The 20,312-nt window shown below is 60.8% G+C and overlaps 3 protein-coding genes across 7 annotated transcripts; 1 reads left to right on the forward strand and 2 right to left on the reverse strand.

Annotated features, from left to right (window-relative positions):
• Window positions 1-1,479: 1,479 nt before the first annotated feature.
• On the reverse strand, window positions 1,480-7,511 carry LOC111150107 (TBC1 domain family member 10C). 4 transcript variants are annotated; one of them, XM_022507460.1, is made up of 10 exons: window positions 7,463-7,511; window positions 7,029-7,207; window positions 6,189-6,288; window positions 5,868-5,975; window positions 5,674-5,780; window positions 5,408-5,522; window positions 4,642-4,707; window positions 4,329-4,518; window positions 2,470-2,624; window positions 1,480-2,161 (listed from the first exon to the last, which is right to left on the reverse strand). In XM_022507460.1, exons 2-10 carry the CDS (start codon window positions 7,178-7,180, stop codon window positions 1,814-1,816), a joined length of 1,341 nt encoding a protein of 446 aa, XP_022363168.1. In that variant the 5' UTR covers window positions 7,181-7,207; window positions 7,463-7,511; the 3' UTR covers window positions 1,480-1,813. The 4 variants fall into 4 exon arrangements, with proteins under 4 accessions (XP_022363168.1, XP_022363167.1, XP_022363166.1 ...); XM_022507459.1 differs by lacking the exon at window positions 7,463-7,511 and adding an exon at window positions 7,298-7,409; XM_022507458.1 differs by lacking the exon at window positions 7,463-7,511 and having other exon boundaries at window positions 7,029-7,278.
• A 1,145-nt stretch (window positions 7,512-8,656) lies between these two features.
• On the forward strand, window positions 8,657-11,865 carry LOC111149674 (protein phosphatase 1 catalytic subunit alpha). Of its 2 annotated transcripts, XM_022506886.1 has the most exons (7): window positions 8,657-8,797; window positions 9,316-9,447; window positions 9,618-9,848; window positions 10,412-10,516; window positions 10,901-11,124; window positions 11,208-11,342; window positions 11,416-11,865. In XM_022506886.1, the coding sequence occupies exons 1-7, from the start codon at window positions 8,743-8,745 to the stop codon at window positions 11,524-11,526; spliced, it is 993 nt and encodes a 330-aa protein (XP_022362594.1). In that variant the 5' UTR covers window positions 8,657-8,742; the 3' UTR covers window positions 11,527-11,865. The 2 variants fall into 2 exon arrangements, with proteins under 2 accessions (XP_022362594.1, XP_022362595.1); XM_022506887.1 differs by lacking the exon at window positions 9,316-9,447 and having other exon boundaries at window positions 8,743-8,797.
• A 255-nt stretch (window positions 11,866-12,120) lies between these two features.
• LOC111149673 (RAD9 checkpoint clamp component A) lies at window positions 12,121-17,392 on the reverse strand. Its single transcript, XM_022506884.1, has 11 exons — window positions 17,267-17,392; window positions 17,104-17,174; window positions 16,524-16,652; window positions 15,959-16,073; window positions 15,761-15,860; window positions 14,250-14,359; window positions 14,043-14,152; window positions 13,898-13,962; window positions 13,669-13,806; window positions 12,709-12,913; window positions 12,121-12,618 (listed from the first exon to the last, which is right to left on the reverse strand). Exons 1-11 carry the CDS (start codon window positions 17,298-17,300, stop codon window positions 12,523-12,525), a joined length of 1,173 nt encoding a protein of 390 aa, XP_022362592.1. The 5' UTR covers window positions 17,301-17,392; the 3' UTR covers window positions 12,121-12,522.
• Between the last annotated feature and the right edge of the window lie 2,920 nt (window positions 17,393-20,312).

Here is a 20,312-nt window from a genome sequence, read left to right on the forward strand (position 1 = left end):
TCCCCCCACCCTACCTGCTGCAAAGCCTGGACTGCATTCGATGCCCTAAAGCTAAGGTATTGCCCAGAAGGCACAAAGACCTGAACTCTAGTGGCTCTAAACCCCAACAGTGATCTTGGGCTGGGCACTCCATTTCCTCTTTCTCTAGTGAGGTTATCAGTGCTGCCTGCAGAGGGGGAGGGGATCCGAGAAAAGGTTCTGGGAAGTGTGGGCGAGTGGGTTATACTTAAGCTACAGGTACTTTAGTGGGGCAGGGATGAGGGAGGGAGGGCCCTGGCAGTTCTCTTTAACTCCCAGGGGCCCAGATGCTGCCCCACATTCCAAGGAGCTGGGACTCAGGCTGGGGCAGGGCCAAGGGTATGGGTGGGAGCAGGAGAAAGAGCATCTCCAGGAGGACAGACCTGGGTGAGCGCCCAGTTTTAGGGGACAGTTTCATGGCTGCTGATGTGGAGGCAGGGGTAAACCTGGGGTCTGCCACGTGCTGTGAGATCTTGGCTAAATGTCCTCCCCTCCCAAGCCTCAGTTTCCCCCAGGAAACTCTGCAGACCTGGGTCTGGACCTCCATGTTCCCTCCTCTCTGCGGTAGGCTCCCTCGAGTATGGGATGGTCTGCCCGAGACCCAGGGCCTGGCCGCACATACTAAGCACCAAATGAACATATGTAAGAGCGAGGGCCCTGTCACCAGAGCATTCCAAATCAGGGCTCTGACCAGCAGCCAGGCCAGTGTTCCAGCACAGCCACTGGGACACGCAGGGTGAATATTCCACCATGGAAACAGGAGTCCAGACGCTTTCTCCCACTGCTCCAAAGTCCTGCCATGCCCTGCCACCCTCCCCCCTGCCGGGGCAGGCCCCCAGGGAGGCAAAGCACCCTGGAATGGGCACTGTAGGGACACAAGCCGGCACTGGAGCCAGCCCTGTTGCCCTGTTGCCCTGGGGATGGCTCATGTCACGGGTACCCCAGGCACCCACGGGGCAATTATCAAGTGTGGGAGGGAGTTTCCATGGTGGCAGTCCCGAGGGGGAGCAACCAGGGCTTTGGGGGTGGGCAAGGGCCTGTGGGACCTTTCTCCTTTGTCCTGGTACAGTAGGCTTTTGTTCTGCCCTGGCTGTCCCTGAGAGCCGGACAGGACCACGGGTGGGGGGCAGACTTGGGTTAGAGTCCCCCCGCCCCTGGGGGTCCTGAACCAACCTGGGAGGAGGGGAAGAGTAGGAGGTAGACCCCCACTTCGGAGCCCAGCCTCCACTTGGGGACCCTTCCTCCCGCAGGTGCCAGAGCCTTACCTGCCCGCAAGAGCGCTGGGCGAGGCGGCTCCCCATTGGATCCTGTGGCTGGTAAACAGCTTTCAGCAGCCAATGGGCAGCTTCGGTGTGTCCCGTGAGAACTCGGGGAGGGGGGGGCACAGAGAGGCAGGGCTGGGGGGGGGTGAGGTTGGGAGGAGAAGGGGGTGGGGAGCCTTCAATCCAAATCTATCCAGGCTTCTGTTCAGTGAGCCTTTATTCTAGGCCTCTCCAGGAGCCCTTTGGGGTCCCCTAGCCCAGCCAGGTGCCCTGCACCCCACACTCCTTCGGTGCCCGCTTCCATGTTTGCGAGGGCGGGGGCACCAGGAAGGCTCTGCGGGAGAATGGCAGGCCCGGGCCCGCGACACCGCACTCCGTGGCCTTCCTTCATCCTCGTGTCGCACAGTCCCTGGCCAGGGAGACGCCAGACCCCAGCGGTAAAGTGCAGGGCCCGTTTCTGAGGCGGGCATCAGCCCATCAAGCAATCGGGCTTCGGGAACACTGAGTCCATGATGCCCTCAGAAGTCGAACCTTCAGAACCGGGTATCCAGGAAGGAGGTGGAGCCTCGATGAGACCTGGAGGGGCCCTCGAGAGGGGGACCCCTGGGCCGAGTCAGGAGCCCATGGAAGGTCTTTCCTCGGGTCTGGGGCTTGCGCCGCGGGGGCCTGGGCTCCTCTGGGGGCTGTACCACGATTTGGGGCACCTCGGGCCTGGTGCCTCCTCGCACCCCTGCCAGCTGCTGGGCCTCAAAGATGGCTTGGGCCCCAGGCAGGCGGGCCTGAGGCCTGGGGGGTGGCCCGGACGTGGACTCAGGCAGCCGGGCCAGCTGGACCCTGATTTCCCGCTGCAGGTCCTGCTCAGACAGGGCCACGCTGTGCACCTGTGGGGAGTGGCTGGTAGTGAGTGTGCCCAGACTGGGGGGGTGGGGCAGGAAACTGTGAGGTCCCCACAGGGCGGGCAGGACACAGCCCCAGGAAGTGGCTGAGGGCTGAGGGACTGACAGCCAGACTCACTAAGGGAACCGTAGAAAGCTACTTGAAGCCTGGGGTTTTCAGCTTTTCTGCTGCTCAGAGGACAGGAACTGGGCCCCAGGGCTCACTCTGACTTCTGGCTGCGTGACTCAGTTTCCCCACCTGAGCAGCAGGGGCTGGGCCATTGTGGAAGGCAAGGTGGCGGGGGGGCACCCACCTGGGACATGAAGACCTCCTCCTGCAGCTGGGTGGGTGGGATGGCTCGCAGGGCACCGAGGGTCTCCAGGAGCCCGGGGCAGGCCAGGCGCTGTTCTGTGGTGCCCAGCGCCAGGCGCACGAGCGTCAGCCCCACTCGGAACAGCACCTTCACGCCTGCAGGCCGGGGGGCTCACTCAGTGCAGGGCCAGCCCTGCCCCTCCTCGGTTCTGTACCTGACCCTGCCCTCCGCCAGACGCCTTCCACCCTCCCGCAGCTCTGCAGCCTGATTCAGACCAGGAGCAGTGACAGTGGGACCGCGATGTGGGGGCTGATGCTTCCGGGCAGAGCAGCGTGCCAGCAGCCAGGGGACACAACTCCCCACACGTGCTCTCTACGTCTCGGCAGCTGGTCCCTGTGAAGAAGGCCTTTCCAGCTCAGTTCTGTGACCTTCTCTTTCTAGAGAGATTCTCGCCAGAGCTCTTCGCGGCTAAGCCAAGAGCATCGTGCAGGCGAGCACACACCCAAGCATGCGCGCTCACGGGCACGCGCAGGTGTGACCTTGGGCTGTCCCACAGCCTCAGAATCCCTTCCAGGTAGCCTCGAGTCTGGGGACCAGTGAGGCCTAGTGACGACCGTGCCTCATAAAGAAATGATCACTACCACTCGTGTCATCTCCGTGACGAGACAGAGCTTACGACATTGCCTGTCCCGTGCTCGGTGGAGAGGACAAAGAGGGCTCCGCCTGCCCTGCCTGGTCCTTGAGATCTGGGGCTGGAGGGGTGGTGACACATAGATGGCAGCTTGGACACCTGTGACCAGAGCTCTAAGGGGGCCTGTAGCCAACTGGGCACATAGCAGGTGCTCGATAAACGTACTGACTGATTTCTGCCATTTTTCAGTTGTAACTGCCAAACAACCCATAGAGAAGAGAACGCAGGTGGGTCACTGATGAGGGTACCGAGACAGAGCCCCAAAGTCCTAAAACGTCCCGCTCAGCTCTGCCCCAAACTCCCCCCACTCTTGGCCTGACCTATCTGGCTTCCTCTTTCTCCACACCCACACCCCCAAGTTGGCAGCAGCCTGGACCGTGTGGACAGTGTCTCTCCTGGCCTCCCGACCTCCACGGCGCCCTGCAAGTCCGCCGCCCCCATGGAGAGGCCAAAAGCATCTTGGAAACAGCACTTTCCTCCTACTGTTCCCTTAACACTCTGTCACACCCCTTGTTTTATTTTCTTCATGGCACTTATTACAATCTATAAATACCTTTTTTTAAAAAGCTCTGTGCCCAACGTGGGGCTTGAACTCGCGACCCCGCGATCAAGAGTCACATGCTCCACCATGGAGCCAGGCAGGCGCCCCTATAAATATCTTGTTAATTTGGTTGCTGTTGGCTCCCATCCCCACCCTCACCAGAATGTAAGCGTCGTTCACCCAGCAGTCCCGACGTCCTACAGCCATGCAGGGCACAGCGAGGGCTCACCCAGTGCTCTTCCACTCCTACAGGCCCTGTCCCTGGCACTGGCCATGCTCACTGAGCCCAGTCCCCGAAGAGCTCCGCTGCTGGATCTCCCCAGCTCTGCTCCACATCCCTGTGTGGGGAGCCTTTCCCTGGCCCCAGCCCGCCCCCAGCAGAGCCTCCCTCCCTCCGGGAGTCTCGTCACAAAGGCAGGGGCAACCAGTCATGGCATGGCAGGCGGGGGCTGGGCTGCTCCCCCCAGAGCCAACCCGACGCCATCAGCCTCGGCACGCCCTGGCACCCGCGGCCAGGACCAAGATTGGCAGTGGCAGGTGGGGCAGAGCGGAGCTGGCACTCTCGTCCCTGTGCTCACCCTGAGGCTCCCAGCCCAGGCCACGCCTCCCCTCCAGCTGTCCACTCACCCTCGCTGAGGAAGGCGTCCCAGACACGCAGCACGGTGGGGAAGGGCAGGGAGCGGGCGAAGAGACACAGGAACCACTCGGGCAGGTAGAGCAGAGGCCCGACGCCCACCTGCTGCAGGTGCTTGTGCACGCGCGGGAGCAGCCGTCGAAGCAGAGCCGTGAACACCTCGGCGTCCAGCTGCACGGCCTCCTGCAGCCACGTCCATCAGCATGTCCACTCCTGAAGCCCAGGCCCTGCCCCTCTCCATCGCCCGGGCCCTGCCCACCTGCCCAGTCCCTCCCCGCGCCCTCCGGCCCCCTCCCAGCTTCTCACCATATGAGGCCCATAGTAGCCGGGGAGGTAGACCTCGCAGATCTGTACCAGGCACCAGAAGGCCTCCTGGGTAGGGGCACAGGCCGTAAGCGCCCCCACCCAGGGGATCACAGAAGGAACCGCAGGGTAGGGGAAAGGAGCACAGGGAAGGGTCCTCTGTACCCTCCGGGGTGACTCTGGAGCCTGGAGCCTAAGCTCCGGCTCTTACTGAAAGTCTCCCCACTGGCCAGAGGCCTACCAGTGGGTTTAGGGAGTCGGAAGTCATAGGGTTCATGATGTTGAATTTCAGAGTCACAGATTTGGGGCTCGATGGTCAAGGGTTGGGAGGGTCCCAAAGTTCAAGTCCTGAGCTCTTGGGGTCATTGAGATAATAGTCACAGGGCTCAGAACTGGGAGTCATGAGGTCAAGGTGATGATGTCCAGATTCTCGGGTCACTGGGGCAGGGAGCAGGGGCCAAGGGTCCCAGGTTCCTGGAGTCAATGTCGTTGGGCTTGAAGATCACTGAAGTTGGTGGTCATGAGGCCCTAGGTCGCTAGGACAGGATCTGGGAGTTAAGGATCCCAGGTCCCTGAGTCCAGAGTTCCTGGGGTTGGGGGGGTGGCAGTCATGGATCCAGAGCCTGGATGACTAGGTCCATAGGTCACTAGGATGTGGGTCAAGGGTCTCAGGGGCCTGAAGTCCAAGTCCCCAGGGTTGGGGGTCATGGATCCCTGGGATTGGGGTTTCAGAGTCCCAAGCCTCTGGATTGGGGTCCAAGGCACTCACCTCTGGGGGCAGATGCATGAGCAGCACAGCGGCCACAGGGCCTTGGGCCTGACAGTAGCCCTGTTCAGGCCGATACAGGGTGTAGGCCTTGAGTACCTGCAGGAGCCCCTGCTGCCTGTGCCAGGAGACCCCATCAGGGCCAGTCCTCCGTGTTCCCCTCCCCCACCCTCAGGGGGCCTCTTCCCAGGCTATAAATCTATAGTAGGGGTCCAGGCTGATGGCCCTGGAGGTGAGCCTGGAGGTCCCTGGTGAAACTGGCCGCCTACCCGTGACCCTGGGGCGACACAAACATCTCGTGTAGAGGGAACTGGCGGTGCAGGTCCCGGCTGATGGTCTCCATCCACTGTGGGTCTCCAGGGGCTTCGGCCAGTTCCTGCGGGCAGACAGCAAGGTGGGTGTGAGGGCTCAGAGTGGCGAGGGGCTCTGGAAAGGGGAGACAGGGACCCCTGGCAACAGTTACCTGATAGGTGCCTGGGCTGTTCTGCTGACACACATGGGCCCCGCACAACAGGGGCCAGCAGCGGGCCCGCAGAGCCGAGGGGATGCCTTTCCGGCACTGCATCTTTACCTGCGGGTGAGGCCAAGGCCAAGTTAGATGAGCCAGGCCAGCATCCCCCGCTCCTGCTGGCACATCCCAGCCCCAGCCTGTCATGGGGCAAGGGGCACTTTGGGTGGGGGGAGGACAAAGGCAAGAGGTGCTGGGACACAGGAGGGGCAAATTTTACCGGGGCAGGGACAGAGGCAAAGCGGGTTGAGACAGGGAGCCCCATGCTCCCCTCACCTTCTTATACCGCCGAGACATGGTTTTCTCCCAGTGCGAGGTCATCTCTACCCACTTCATCTCCCGCTGGCGGATAAGGTCTGCAGGAGGGTGACCTGGCCTGCGGGCACATGGCACAGGCACGGGGGCGTTGGCTAGCCGTTACCCAGGGCCCACATCTGCCATCCTCCATGCTGTCCCGAGAAACTCAGCTCCTGGCCCTGGAGATCTCTGGGGAGCCCTGGGGGGGGGGTAACCTGTCACCCAGGAGCTGCCAGTGGTTGTCATAGGGATAGGAAAGGATGTGGCTCTGATGCGGCAGAAGCAGGAGATACTGAAGGGGTGTGTAGGTGTGTGTTGGGGGAGGGACCGGCTGGCTGTCCCCTAAGATAGGAACACAGACAACTCATTAAGAGAAACAAGGTGGACAGAGCCGTGGACTAGAAGCCAGGAGTCCTGAGTTCTACCTGATTCCATCTGATCTGCTGTGTGACCTTGGGCAAGTTCCTATCTGGATTGTTTTCCTGTCTGTATATTGGAAAAGGGAGAGGGGAGAGGTAGAGGTGTGGGTTCTTTGGTTGGGTTCTGGGATTTTGGGGGCAGATTAATAGGGGAAGACTATTTGCCTCCAAGGATAGGTGCAAAGTCTGAGAGGTTGGGGGAAAAAGAGGCATATGCGGGACATTGCTGCCTTGTCCCTGCCAGCTTTAGGACTCCACCCGGAGCATGAAGAGGGGTGACACTGACTGAGTTCCCAGACCCTCCAGGACCCTCGAGATTGAGCCTCACTCCAGAATTCAGCCCTCAGCCCCCAACCTCAATCCCAGCACCCCACTGCCCCCCAATCCCTTCCCTTCTTACCCTGGTTCTGCTGAGCTGCCCCCAATGAAGCCATAGCGATCAGCCTGGCGATATGGGCCGGGCCCACTCAGCTCGGAGTCAGACCCCAAAGAGCTGGAGTCATCCTGCCCCTCGGAAGTTTGTACGAGGTCCTCCCCCAGGGCCTGGGCCATGGTGCCCCAGACCCAAGCTACCACGGGCTGTAGGATGTGGAGAAAGCCAGTGTGAGAGGCTGCTTCTGGCCAGCCTGGAACCTGGGCTCCCATCCAGCCCATCCCTAGCCCAGAGACCTGGCTGCAGGGTTCAGAGGGGAGAAGCATCAAGGCATCTCACCAAGCCCCTTCTGGCCCTTCTTTTATTGGGGTGAGGGGAGGGCCCTGAAGTGGCAGAAAAGCCAGGCTTCTGGATGGAGGCCCAGCCCCACACTCAGCCCCTGCCCCCCCAGTCCGGCTTACCTCCCTGCTGCACCTCACCTCCTCCTCTCACTTCCTCCTCCGGGCAGCCTCAGCAACCCGCTGGGGGGCCCCTCCCACACTCCCCTCCCAAGTGTGTGAGGGGGGTGATCACCCCTTCCTCTCCAAGGCTCTTCCGGCCTGCCCAGGGCTATGGGCTCCTCCCCTCCCCTCCCCATGGGCTGAATGGCTGCAGACTTGGGTTCCTGCGGTGGGTGTGAAGGGGCCAGGACCCACCCTCGCCGTACAGAGGCCAGGCCCCCTCCAGTTTTGAGGTTATCAGCTTGTAAAGCAATTCAGGATTCCAAGGAGACCTGAGTGGCTCAGTCAGTTAAGTGTCTGCCTTTGGCTCAGGTCATGGTCTCAGGGCCCTGGGATCAAGCCCTGCATTGGGCTCTCTGCTCAGCAGGGAGCCTGCTTCCCTCTCTCTCTGGCTGCCTCTCTGCTTCCTTGTGATCTCTCTCTGTCAAATAAATAAAAAAAGTATTTAAAAAATTTTAAGATTCCAGTGAGAATTATGGTTTATTCAATATTTGCTTTTTACAAGGTAATGTTTTGAATATGCACATAATACGGCATTACTATGCACTCAGCAGGTAACAGTGGCTCTTACAAAAAATACTAATTTAGCGTGCACCACAGGGCGGACCAAGTTGGGTTCAGAATGTAGCAGCAGGTGTCTGGCCGGCTGCCTGGGGGCCACAGAGACTCAGGAGGTGGACTCCAGGGTCTTGGACCAGCCCCCTGCTATCTCTGAGTCTCAGTTTCCTTTTTGGCACTTCGAGGACTTAATCCGCAGCGTTTGGAGAATCGGTTTTTAATGTGCACACACCACACTCCCGCCCAGGGTGGGAACGGCTGGTTAGCCTTTGATAGGAAAAAAAAACTTTCACGGTACTTCCGGCCCCATGTTCTCGGAACGGGTCACTCCTAGGGGCGGAACGAGACTCAACCCCGCCCCGCCAAGCTCCACCCACTGGCCAGGCTTCGTCCTAGACAGACCAAACCCAGCCCAAGACCCGCCCGTTCCCCTATGGCCCGCCCCCCAGACCTCCGCGGCCGCTGCGCCCGGCGTCCAGAGGGGGCGCTAGAGCGCGGGGGCAGCGCGCGGGGCGGGGCGGCAGGCCTAGGAGGCGGGGCGGCAGGCCGGGGCGGGGCGGCAGGCCGGGGCGGGCCGGGGCGGGCCGGGGCGGGCGGAAGGAGCGCCAGGCCGGAAGGAGGCAGCGGGAGGGCGGGCGGCAGGATTGGGCCCGGAGCTGCTGGGCCGGAGCGGCGGCGCCGCCATGTCCGACAGCGAGAAGCTCAACCTGGACTCTATCATCGGGCGCCTGCTGGAAGGTTGGCCGGGGCGGGGGACGTCGGTGCCCGCCGCGCCCTGGCCCCCTGCCGGGCCCGGAAGTGGTGCGCGGGCGGGCCTGCCCCTCCCAGGGCCAGCTTAGACTGGGCGGGGACGGGCCTCGAGGACCCGCGTCCACAGCCGGCCCCCCCCCGCCCAGGCGCGGGGCGCTTGGGACGTTCCGGGGACGCTCTGGCACGGGGAGCACCCCCCTCTCCTGGGCTGGGGGTGCACAGGTTGGCCTGTGCTCCTGGGGGTGGAGGAGAAACTAAGAAATCTAGCTCCACCCCTCGCAGGGATCGTGCGCTGTGGGTTGGGCTGTTGGGTGGCAGGCCCCCCGACGCACAGCGGACCCCCTCAAGGGGTCCCATCCTGGGAGGCTCAGCAGCAACAGCTGCCCCTGGGCAAGGAGGGGCCCAGGAGACCCAGGCGCCCTCAGCTGTGCCAACAGGGCCACTTGTGTCGCCCACCTTCCTCCTGCCTGAGGGACCAGAGTCTTGATGCCCTCTTCCGCCCCCAGTGCAGGGCTCGCGGCCTGGAAAGAATGTACAGCTCACAGAGAACGAGATCCGTGGTCTGTGTCTCAAATCACGGGAGATCTTCCTGAGCCAGCCCATCCTTCTGGAGCTGGAGGCACCCCTCAAGATCTGCGGTGAGCCCCGCGCCCCCCCCTCCGTCTCGGCCCCTTTTGCTTTCTGAAAGTGGCGTTCCCCGTCCCTTGCCCCCCAAGTCCTTGCAGTGCTCCTCCCTGGCGCCCAAACTTGGCCCTGGGTTCAAGTGTGACCCCTGCCCCTAGCGCTGAACCAGTCCCCTGGGTCACAGGTGACATCCATGGCCAGTACTACGACCTCCTGCGGCTATTTGAGTACGGTGGCTTCCCTCCAGAGAGCAACTACCTCTTCCTGGGGGACTACGTCGACCGGGGCAAGCAGTCTTTGGAGACCATCTGCCTGCTGCTGGCCTATAAGATCAAGTACCCCGAGAACTTCTTCCTGCTCCGTGGGAACCACGAGTGTGCCAGCATCAACCGCATCTACGGCTTCTATGATGAGTGTGAGTAGGCTTCCCAAGTCCTTAAGTGACTCGGCTGTCCAGTGAGACCCTCACGTTGGGTTGGCAGTAAAGGTACCGGTGTCTACAGATACCTGCAGACTGAGATCTCTACAGGGGACGCCCCTTCCCTCCTGGCCTGGGGTCTGGCGCCCAGGAGGGGTCGGTCTGGTGAATGGCTGCTGACAAAGACTGCCCAGTGTCCTTGTGCAGGGCCCTGCCTCATGACACTCCCCTCCAGCACATCCCTTAAGCACTTAGGATGCCTCTCTGGACTGGAATCTGCCCACCCGAAGCTGAGATAAACCAGACCTCGTCTTGGCCTGGCCTGCTCCCTGGGTGGGGGTGGGTTGTTCTAGATTGGAGCTCAGGTTCCTGTGGACTCGGCTGCTTTAGAATTCTAGGAAGGCTGGTAGGCAGCGGGGACGGGGGAGGGGGGGCGTCTCTTCTTGTCTGCCACTGCCTGCTCCCAGCTGTGTCTAGCACCGAGTGCCTTGGAGGGCCCAGAGACCCAGGCTGGGTGTGCGGCAGACAGGCCTCCTGAGGCCTCTCATTGCTCCCAACAGGCAAGAGACGCTACAACATTAAACTGTGGAAAACCTTTACCGACTGCTTCAACTGCCTGCCCATCGCTGCCATCGTGGACGAGAAGATCTTCTGCTGCCACGGAGGTGAGGGAAGGAAGAGCCCCTGGGCCACATCCCCGGGGTACCTGGGAGGAGGCTGGGGGCTGGGGGGATGTATTCCCAGCTCTCCCAGGGTTCCGGCTTTGCTTGTCACTTCTTCCAGGAAGCCCCTGCCACCCCTCCCCAGTACTCCGTTCCACTCTCCCCCACTTTGGCCTTGGCGTTGTGTGTGGACTGTGTCTCCTTTGTTCAGAGAGCTCTGTGGTCCTTGAGGCCGAAGGGGATGACTTCTGCCTGCCTGGACTCCTGGGACTTTAGGAGAGCGCCAGAGGGTGGCAGGTGGAGGGGAGACTGACCCTCAGAAGCTTTGTGGGGCAGGGGGTCTTTGAGGCTTGAGGAAGTGACCTGTCCCCTCTCATGCTCCCCCAGGCCTGTCCCCAGACTTGCAGTCCATGGAACAGATTCGGCGTATCATGCGGCCCACAGACGTGCCTGACCAGGGCCTACTGTGTGACCTGCTATGGTCTGATCCTGACAAGGACGTGCAGGGCTGGGGCGAGAATGACCGTGGTGTCTCCTTTACGTTTGGGGCTGAGGTGGTGGCCAAGTTCCTGCACAAGCACGACTTGGATCTCATCTGCCGGGCACACCAGGTGGGCCAGCAGCTCTGGGGCGGGTGGGCGCAGGGGCTGGGTAGCCAGCACCTGCTGAGCCGACTGCCACCATCCGCATCCAGGTGGTGGAAGACGGCTATGAGTTCTTCGCCAAGCGGCAGCTGGTGACCCTCTTCTCGGCTCCCAACTACTGTGGCGAGTTTGACAATGCGGGCGCCATGATGAGTGTGGACGAGACGCTCATGTGCTCTTTCCAGGTGGGGATGGGAAAGGTAGTGGCCTCTGACTCCGTGGCTCAGCCGTAAGCCTGACCAGCTCTGTCTCTTGCAGATCCTCAAGCCCGCGGACAAGAACAAGGGGAAATACGGGCAGTTCAGTGGCTTGAACCCTGGAGGCCGGCCCATCACCCCACCCCGCAACTCCGCCAAAGCCAAGAAATAGCCTCTGCGTGCCCGCACTCTGCCCCAGGTGGTGGATTGTACAGAAATTATGTGGCCGTGGGGGGTGGTTCATGCTGGCCCCCCAGGCCCACCTGTCATGGGGAACACGGAGCCTTGGTGTATTTTTCTTTTTTTAATGAATCAAAGCAGCGTCCAATCCCCCAGGGCTCCTTCCGCGGGCACCTGCCGTGGCTGCGCGCAGGATCCTGGGGCCAAGGCTGCAGCTCAGGGCAAAGCAGGGCCAGATATGGGTTTCCAGCCTTGCTTGGCCTCAGGGCCGGCAGACAGATCCTAGGGCAACCCATCTGGTCTCTTGAATAAAGGTCAAAGCTGGATTCTCGCCATGGCCTCTGTCTCCCTTGTCCCAAGGACTGGGCTGGCAGCCCTTCTATCCAGGGCCACTTGGGAGGACAGGCTTGCTGGGCATGAGGCCCCAGCCAGGGTAAGCCCAGCCATAGGCTCAGGTCCACAGGGACTTAGAATCCCAAGCCAGGGCCAGACGGCACAGAGAAAGGAAGAAAAAGTTAGCTGGCCACAAGAGATCCCAAAGGTGTGCCCGGGATTTGGGGGAGGGACAAGTCATGATTGGCAAAGAAGGTAGACCGGCAGGGGCCAAGAGCCCCTCTGTGATTTTTGTCTTAGGGAGGTACACTTAGGGAAGGCAGGTGTCCAGCCCTAGCCACATGGTTGGAGTCTGGCCTAAAGGCCTACAGAGGGGCTGGGTAATAGGTGAGGGACATTCCATCAGGGGGCAGCTCGGTGCCAAGCCTAGGAACAGACATGATTGGTTAGAAGTTGATGAGAAGACGGGACCCAGGCTAGTCCAGATAGCCAGGAGGCACCTGGAGTGGCAGCAGGACCGGCGCTCAGCTCAGCACAGCCCACCTTGACCACCAGCCGGGTGCAGAGCAGCCCTATCTCCGGGCTGCTGCCCAGGGAAGCGGGCGGCTGCGGCTTCATCTAGTCCGGAGCCTCTGGACACAGGCTTGTCCTCAGTTCAGCCTTCGCCCTCACTGTCTTCAGCCAGCACAGGGCTGGGGCCCGGAGGGGAGTGTGCAGGGGCGAGGATGGAGCCAAAGAACAGCGAGCGGAACTGGAAAGGGATCAGAGGAAGCAGAGTGAGTCCTGGAGGCTCCCTCCCTGCCTCCCCCTCCCATCCCCCCCCCCCATCTCCAACCCCTACCTTCTTGGGTGGGGGAGTCCCAGGCTCTGTACTGGGCTCGGCATCATTGTCCTCAGAGTAGGGGCCAGGGCTACAGGGGGGCCGGAGGCCGGGGGAAAGGGGAATGGAGGGTCCTGCCCGGGAGCCCTCACTGTCCACAGTTGTTTCCATGGCGATCATGTAAGAGTCGATGTCGTCATTGGCAAAGTCATCCAGGTGGGGCGTGCTGCTGGCAGGGAGAGGGTGTCAGCGAGCCACACAGAAGAGGGTATAGAGGCAGGACCCCACTTTAGAGGACTGAGAGAGCAGTAGAAGCCTCATGACCACTGCTGATCTCGGGGCTTCGTGACTTTCTCATTTGTTTGGGGGAAAGATGCTGAGGTTCAGTGGCGGCTTCCTACAAGGCTCGGGGCCTGGAATCCGTTTGACCAGAGTTCAGATAGGGGCCTGAAGGAAGCATCCTGGGAGCCGGTTTAGCTCAGCTGGGGTAGAGAAGCATCGAGTCCTCTGAGCTAGGCCACCTGGGGCCAAAGCCTCTGCCCTCCCCGGAGACCGAGCTGGAGAGCACTGGGGCCCAGGGACGTGCTGGGCGGGGGGCCAGACCAAACTTCCTCTGCTTCGGCTACACTGGGCCCGTCGTCCTCCCCAGCCCACCTGCCCTTCCAGCCACCTGCTCTCCCCAGCCCCAGCCAGCCCCCTGCCTCCCAGCAGCCTGTTCCCTCCTTGGCCCGGCAAGAGGCTCAGAAGGGAGGACTCAGCCAGAGAAGGAAGCCAGCCCGACCTTGGGGACACTTCCCTGGGTGGGAGGAGGGCTCTCTGAGCACAGCTGACCAGGAAGGCTGAGCCGGCGAGGCTGGGCTTGACAGGAAGTGTGCGTGCTGGGGGAAGTGCACAAGCTGCAGGCAGCAGGCTGGGGCCAGGGGGCCAGGGTGTGGAGGGATGGGGGTGGGGAGGAGCAGGCCCACAGGTGGGCAGCCTCACCTGTGAGCCTGGAGGGGAGGCACCAGCCTGTGGGGCTCTGGGGAGCACAGGGCTGGGGAGTGCAGGTCTGACTCTGACATCGTGGCCAGGACAAAGTGTCCGTCCAGCAGGGAGTCCTTGACGGCAAAGATGGCTGGCCTAGGCAGACGGCAGGTCCCGGGCAAGGTCAGGGCCCTTGGGCTCCCGGCTTCCCAGAGCCTCCCCTCCCTGACCTGAGGCCGGGAATTACCTGCCTGGTGCATCAAAGTGAACGCTAAGGGACAAGTTTGCGGACTCCGCGAAGCTCAGGAGGCCCTGGGAGGGGGAAGCAGAGCCGTGAGGCCCCAGGCAGGGCGGGGAGGACGGCGGCGGGAGTGTGCTGGGGGGAACCTCACCCGGAGTTCCTTGAGGCAGAAAGTGATGGCCGCCCCTTCCTGGGCCTGCAGCTGCTGGAAATCCTCCTCCCCGATGCTCATCTCGGTCACCATGGCTCTGATGGAGCTGTCTGCCAAGGGAGGAACAGGAGAGCCTGGGCTTCCGGACCCTCCCCTCTCCCACCCCAGCTCTAACCCCCTGTCTAAGGCCATGTCTGGCTCTCTCACCTGCCTCCTCCTCCTGGTAGCTGCGCAGGATGACCCTGCGGCCACAGCCAATGCCCAGCGTCACTTCTGCCAGCGCGGGGGGGAAGGGCAGAACAGCCTCCCCCAGGACCCTGTGCAGGGGGTACAGCATCACTCCCAAGGCTCAGCCCCGCCCCGTGGCTTCACTCTTACAAGAGCTGAGGCAGGGCTGCGACCCCTGTACCATGTCGGAGGGGATCCACCATGTGCCGGCCCTAGCACGCCCTGGGAAGGACAAGGTGAGCAGGACATGGCTCTTACCCATCCAAAGCTTCCTTTGGGGGTTGCTGGGGGAGAGAAGTCCCCTGCAAGGGATGGGGCAGACAACAGCAGAGCCCAAAGGAGGCAACAGAAAGGCTGGGCTGTTCGCACTGGGCCAAACCAGGCCAGCAGCACCTGCCCTCCCAGGGGTGGGAAAGCCCACCTGGGCCATCCCTATAAATGCGACCACAGAAAAGATTTTCAATCTTTGCCTTTAAGGGATACATGTTGACAAATATGTACATATGAAATAACATCTGGAACTTGTCTCACAACCATTGGGACAGGGGCAGGCATCCACTTTCACACAAATTTGAAATTGTCCATGAGAAAAAGAAAACAATTGTTCATTAAAAAAAAAAAATAGCATCAAAATCCAGACCACTGGAGATACGTCCCTCTTTCTCTACCTGAAGGAGTCCTGAACAGCATTATCTCAACAGAACTCAGAAATAACAGACCGTCAGGACCCAAAGGGAACTTCAAATTATCACACCCCATGGCTACAAAAAGAAATGAAGATGACTTTGGGCTACTCAAATGCAAGCAGCACACAGCGTAGGGTGGGAGGAGAGCCACCCCTCTCTACACTGGCCTTCGGCAGGGACCTCTGCCTCCACCGAGTCCCCATCTCCCAGGCCGGCATACCGTCTCCCCATTCTGATTTTCCCAGAACACCCCCGCCCCCACAGCACCTTATTCAGGCAGCCCTCCTGGACCATGACCTCCCTGTCCAGCCTCCTTCCTCGGCCTGTGGACTCCTCAAAGCTACAGTCCAGGCAGACAGGAAAAGAGGCTACCCTTGAGTGGAGAACAGGCCCAGAAAGATGACCCCACCAGAGGAGAATTTTGAGCCCCTGAGTCACAAAGCTAGAGATGGACATCCAAGGCTGTTCAAACCATGGAAAGAGGACTTAAGGGGAAGCCAAAGACGTGCTTTCTAAAAAAGGAGTCAGAAGCGGTCTAAATGGCCAGAAAGCCAAGCTGGACCTTTGGGGTGGAGAACACAGGTTCCTGAAGACTGGGGAGCAAAGAGCGGTGCCCTCCTCCATTCCAGCCTCTGTCCTTAAACAGCGAGACCGACACGTGAGAGCAGGCTGGTCTGGATAAACCCTCTGAGGTTCAGAGAGAGGCAGAGAAGATGAAGAAGGTGTCTTCTTAAATTGACCCTGGAAGCTCCAAAGGAAAAAACAAGACCCACGGCTCGGTTTGTAGCTGGAGGACACACTCACCGCGCTGGGGCACGGAGCACATGCGAGCACAAGGCTGGGTCGAAGATGGCCTGCAGGGACTCGCAGTCCTGGAAGGACAGGTTGTGAGTCTTCCTCACCCCTGGATGGGCAGACAGGGTCTCAGTGGGTCTTGCTGACCTGCCCTCCACCCCTCCAACTAACTGCAGGCACCCCTGGGCCGGCCGGCTGCCCACTCACCGTATCGACAGTGCAGCTGGACCACCAGGCGGCTGCTCCTGCCGTTCAGTGAGATGCAGCATTTCTCCACACTCTTCTCCACCGTGGCCAGTGAGCGGAAGGCGGCCAGGAATGACTGAGTGGGGGAACACATCAGCCCGGTGCTGTGTCTCCACCGACCAGCTCTCACATCCCACACAGGCCCTGGCCATCCCAGGCTCGGCACTGTCGTGCCAGGAAGGGTATGCCCACAACATGCACGTTTACACCCTTCCAGGCCCCTCTTCAAGTTGTTACACACCAGTCTGGCATGCCTTGAAAGATCTGCTTACTTTTCAAGGACCAAAGTGAATGTCACCACTGCCCAGGTCCCTGGCAGAATCGATCACCCTCACCATATCTCCCATCACCCTCTGTGGTGTCTTTCTTATGCTCCTCACCGCATTTTACACCCGCTTGCTCCTGCACACATCCCTCTCCCCAGTTAGCACCTTTTGAATGCCCCCAGGGCAGACATTTTGGGGTGGGGGGGGGACGACGTGAGCAGAGGGGACACAAAGCACAGTTGGTGAGGAAAAGGCCTCACCTTCATCAAAATCTTACAGCGCAGGGCTTCCTGACCAGGGGCGGCCGCCTGGTACTGCTGGAAGAAGAGTGGGGCAAAGAGGAAGCAGGCATAGGCAGAGCGAGAGGAGTTCACGGTCCGGAGAGAGAGCTGGGCCAGGAAAAGCACGGGGAGGGACGCGATCAGGGGGCAGAGTCAGGCCCTGCCCTCTGGCCGGCTTTTGCTCACATACTCGTCCTAACGCCCTCCTCCTCCACCATCACCTGTTGAAATCCTCCCTCTCCTTCCGGTCAGCGGGTGCCTTCTCCATGAAGCCTTCCCTCCCCGAGTCCCCGGCAGCGACTGCTCCCACAGCAAGGGCCCTATACAACCGTCCGCGCACTCCATCTTTTCCCCCCTAGTTGCCCCCACCCGCCACCAGGTACTTCAGGGAGGGCAGTGGCTCTCGATTCACACACCGGCCTGGGGAGAGGGCAGGGCCCAGACTGACGCCCGGACCACGAGCGGCGGGGAAAAACTCGTCAGACAGCTCTGCCCGAGGGCAAGTGGCCTGACGCGGGGAGAAACTGGCTCCTGCCTGTAATCCCACCCACCCCCTCACCCCGTCTTCCATGGGCTCCAGGTAGAGCTCCTCCCCGATGCGGGACAGGGAATGGACCGCCTTGCCGAGCACTGCGGGGAGGAGAAAGGAAACGGGGGTTAGGCTGGCGTCTCCGGCGGTCCCACGTGCCCCCGCCCCCCAAACCCGGTCGCCCCCAACTCACCCTTCACGTTGCCGCCCGTTACCAGACACTTCATGCTGCTGCCGGCGCCGAGGCCGAGCCTGGCCTCCCACGGAGCTGAGACCGGCGTCTGGCCGGCGGCGAGCCCTAGCCCGCCTGCCCGCAGCTCTGCTCCGGGTCTCACCCGCCGCCGCGGGGGCCCGGGGTTCCCTTCCCGCGCGCCGCCCCCGGAAGCCCCGCCCCCGCGTTCTCATTGGCCCCTGCGGGGGCGCCTCCGTCACGTGAGAAAAACGCTCTCCGGCTCCGCCGTCACGTGACGGAGTCCACGGTGGGGGAGGGGGCCCGGCAGCTGTCACGCGAGCGGAGAGCGCCGGCCCCCGCCTTTTCGCGCCCTTGGGGAGCCGGCCGGGCTCTGCGGGACCTCGGAGGCTGCGCCGCCGAGCACGAGAAGCACGGACGCGGTCGCAGGGCACGAGGCACCCAGTGCGAGGCGGCGAGCACCGGGCTCGGAGCGCTGAGATGTGCGGGCGAGCCCTCCTGCGTAGCTTAGTACGGTCTTCCGGGCGCCTCCGTGGATCTGGGGTTGGAGCTGGAGCATCCTCGCGGACACAGAACCACCAGCTCTAGAGAGATTAAAGCTGTTTGCTGCAGGATCCCAGAGTGGGAGAGTGGCCGTTCATTCTGGCTTTGAGGATCCGTTATGCATCCTTGAAGACCAGAAGATTCTCGGGGCTGAAAGGGGTAGAAGGGTGTACCTAGCTGGGGAAGCGAGAGGAGAGGGTCAGTGGCGCGTGGGCTCTGCTCCTTTTACGGGGAAGTGGTCCGTGAGCCTCGCAGAGGGATGGAGGCTGCCAAACGATGAGGGACACCGGTGGGAAGCACTGGAAACGTTTTACCAGAGTGGAATTGCGTTTATGTGGCCATTTTTAAAAGCCCCCAGGACTGTGCAGAAGAAGGGGGTTGGTCAGCCAGGGAAGTTTTCCCCTCGCTCTGGGCCCTGGGCTGCGGGTCTGCAAAGTGGAAGTCCAAAGGGACTGTCTGAGCTCTAGCCCCCACAGCACCAAGCTTCCCTAGTGCTTCCAAGGGCCCTGGGCACCCCTGCATTCCTTAGGGCTGGTTTGGCTCGGCCTTACCCTCCGGTATTGTCTGCCCTGAGGAGTGGTATTTGTCTCTCAGCCCTCTGCCTTCCAGCTCCTGGCCTGCAATGCTGGACCCTGCCTCTTTGTTTCTCCCTCTCCTTGCCCTCAGCCTCCGTGCATCACCAGACTTCTCTAGAATGCTAGGGGAGGCTATTCCTGCCTTGAGGGGTGGGGGAAGTCAGTGTAAATAGTAATACCTCTACCCAGGCACGTAAGTAGCGTACACTGGGAGTCATCCTGGACCCTCCTCTGTCACTCCACATATTACAGCCCTTCAGCAAGCCCTGACTGCTCCATCTTCCAAACACATGGCATGGCTGTCATCCTGGCTCTGGCCACCATCTTCTGTCACCTGGACGACTATAGGAGCTGAGCGGTCTCCTGCCTCCCCGCTGTCTTCTGCAGTCCACTCTCCAGACAGCACCAAACCGACCTTCCTAAAACGTCCCCCTTCTCACACGCTGGCTCCTACTCTTCCTAGGGCTCAGCTTCAGTGGCTGGTCCTCAGAGAGGCCTTCTGTGCACAGCCCCCCACCACTTATCACAGTGCAACAGTGTTTGACATGTGTCTTCATAGGTTGCTGTTAGGAAGCTTCCAGCACCTTCCCACAGTCCCATCCTTCCCTGGACAGTAGCTTCCCCCCCCCACACACACACCCTGTCAAAAAAATAAATCCACAAAAAAGAAAGAAAGAAAACCCACAAAAGAACCTAGCATTAGCTATTCTCTTACTTCCCTCTCCTCCTCTCTCCGTCTCTCCCTCTCTCTACCCCTGGGTAACTCAGCATGGCTTTCACAGCTTTGCCCCGCCTCCCTTACCTGAGCAGCCCAGCTGGAGCAGGAGGCAGACGTCAAGTTTCTCTGGAAGGCAAGGAGTGGAAACAATCACACCCGGCCTCTGCCCCTGACACCTGTGGGGCTATAGGGTCCTAGGGCCTTGAGGTCTTTGAGGCAGGGCCCTGGAGAGGGAGGGGAAGACATAAAGTCCTCAGGCTTTGTTTGTTGTTTGGTTTTTGTTTGTTTATTTAAGAGAGTGCGGGGGGGCAGGGTAGAGGAAGAAAGAGTTTTAAGCAGGCTCCATCCTGAGCACGGAGCCCAACTCAGGGCTCCATCTCTGACCTGAGCTGAAACCAAGAGGCGGATGCTTAACTGTGTCACCCAGGCACCCCAAACTCTTCACGATTTTTAATGAGTCTTCAGACACACACACACGGTTTCCTCATTTGTACAACGTGCTTGGTGGTGTGAGATGCTCACTGAGGCTGCTTCCAACCTTGTGTTTTGCTCTGGAAGGGGCGCTCGACTTCCCTGGGCCCGTCATCTGGCCGCAGCTCTGGTGAGGAGCTGGGATTGGCCGTCCTGCTCCCCGCAGACTGCGGGACTGGAAGGAAGACCTGACCGAAGGCAGGCGGCCTCTCCAGGCTCGCGACTGGCACAAGTAGTGACGCCTTTCAGGTCTGGAGGGCCTCGCGAACCTCAAAAACGCTGTGTCTCAAGAGGGATCGGTATAGGAACCCAAAGACAATTCGGGGTCTGTGCCAGAAGTCAAGACCTGTATAGCTCCAGCCCTACACACCGTCTCAAGCAAGTCAAGGCCCTTCTTTGGGCCTCAGATTCTTCCTTGATACGTTGAGGGGCTTCGCCTGAGATGCTCTCAGGATTTTTTCAACCCCAAATTCTTAGCCTCACCCCATATTCGAGGTGGCCTCCCGCAGGTGCGTAAGTATGTAAGTATGTGGGAATATGTGTGTGGTGAGGCAGATACCGAATGGAGGAAAGTGGTCACCATCTCAAACTTTTAAAATACTTAACCTGCTGGGAAATTTCCTCCCTTCAACCACCACTTCTTACCCAGCTGGTTAGGTTTAAAAATGCCAGAATTCAGGGGCGCCTGGCCGCCCCGGTCAGTGGAGCATGGGACTCCTGATCTCGAGATTCTTAGCTCCAG

Source organism: Enhydra lutris, unplaced genomic scaffold, assembly GCF_002288905.1.
Source record: "Enhydra lutris kenyoni isolate GAN:26980312 unplaced genomic scaffold, ASM228890v2 scaffoldscaffold22, whole genome shotgun sequence".
In the NCBI taxonomy this organism is placed as follows: domain Eukaryota; kingdom Metazoa; phylum Chordata; class Mammalia; order Carnivora; family Mustelidae; genus Enhydra; species Enhydra lutris.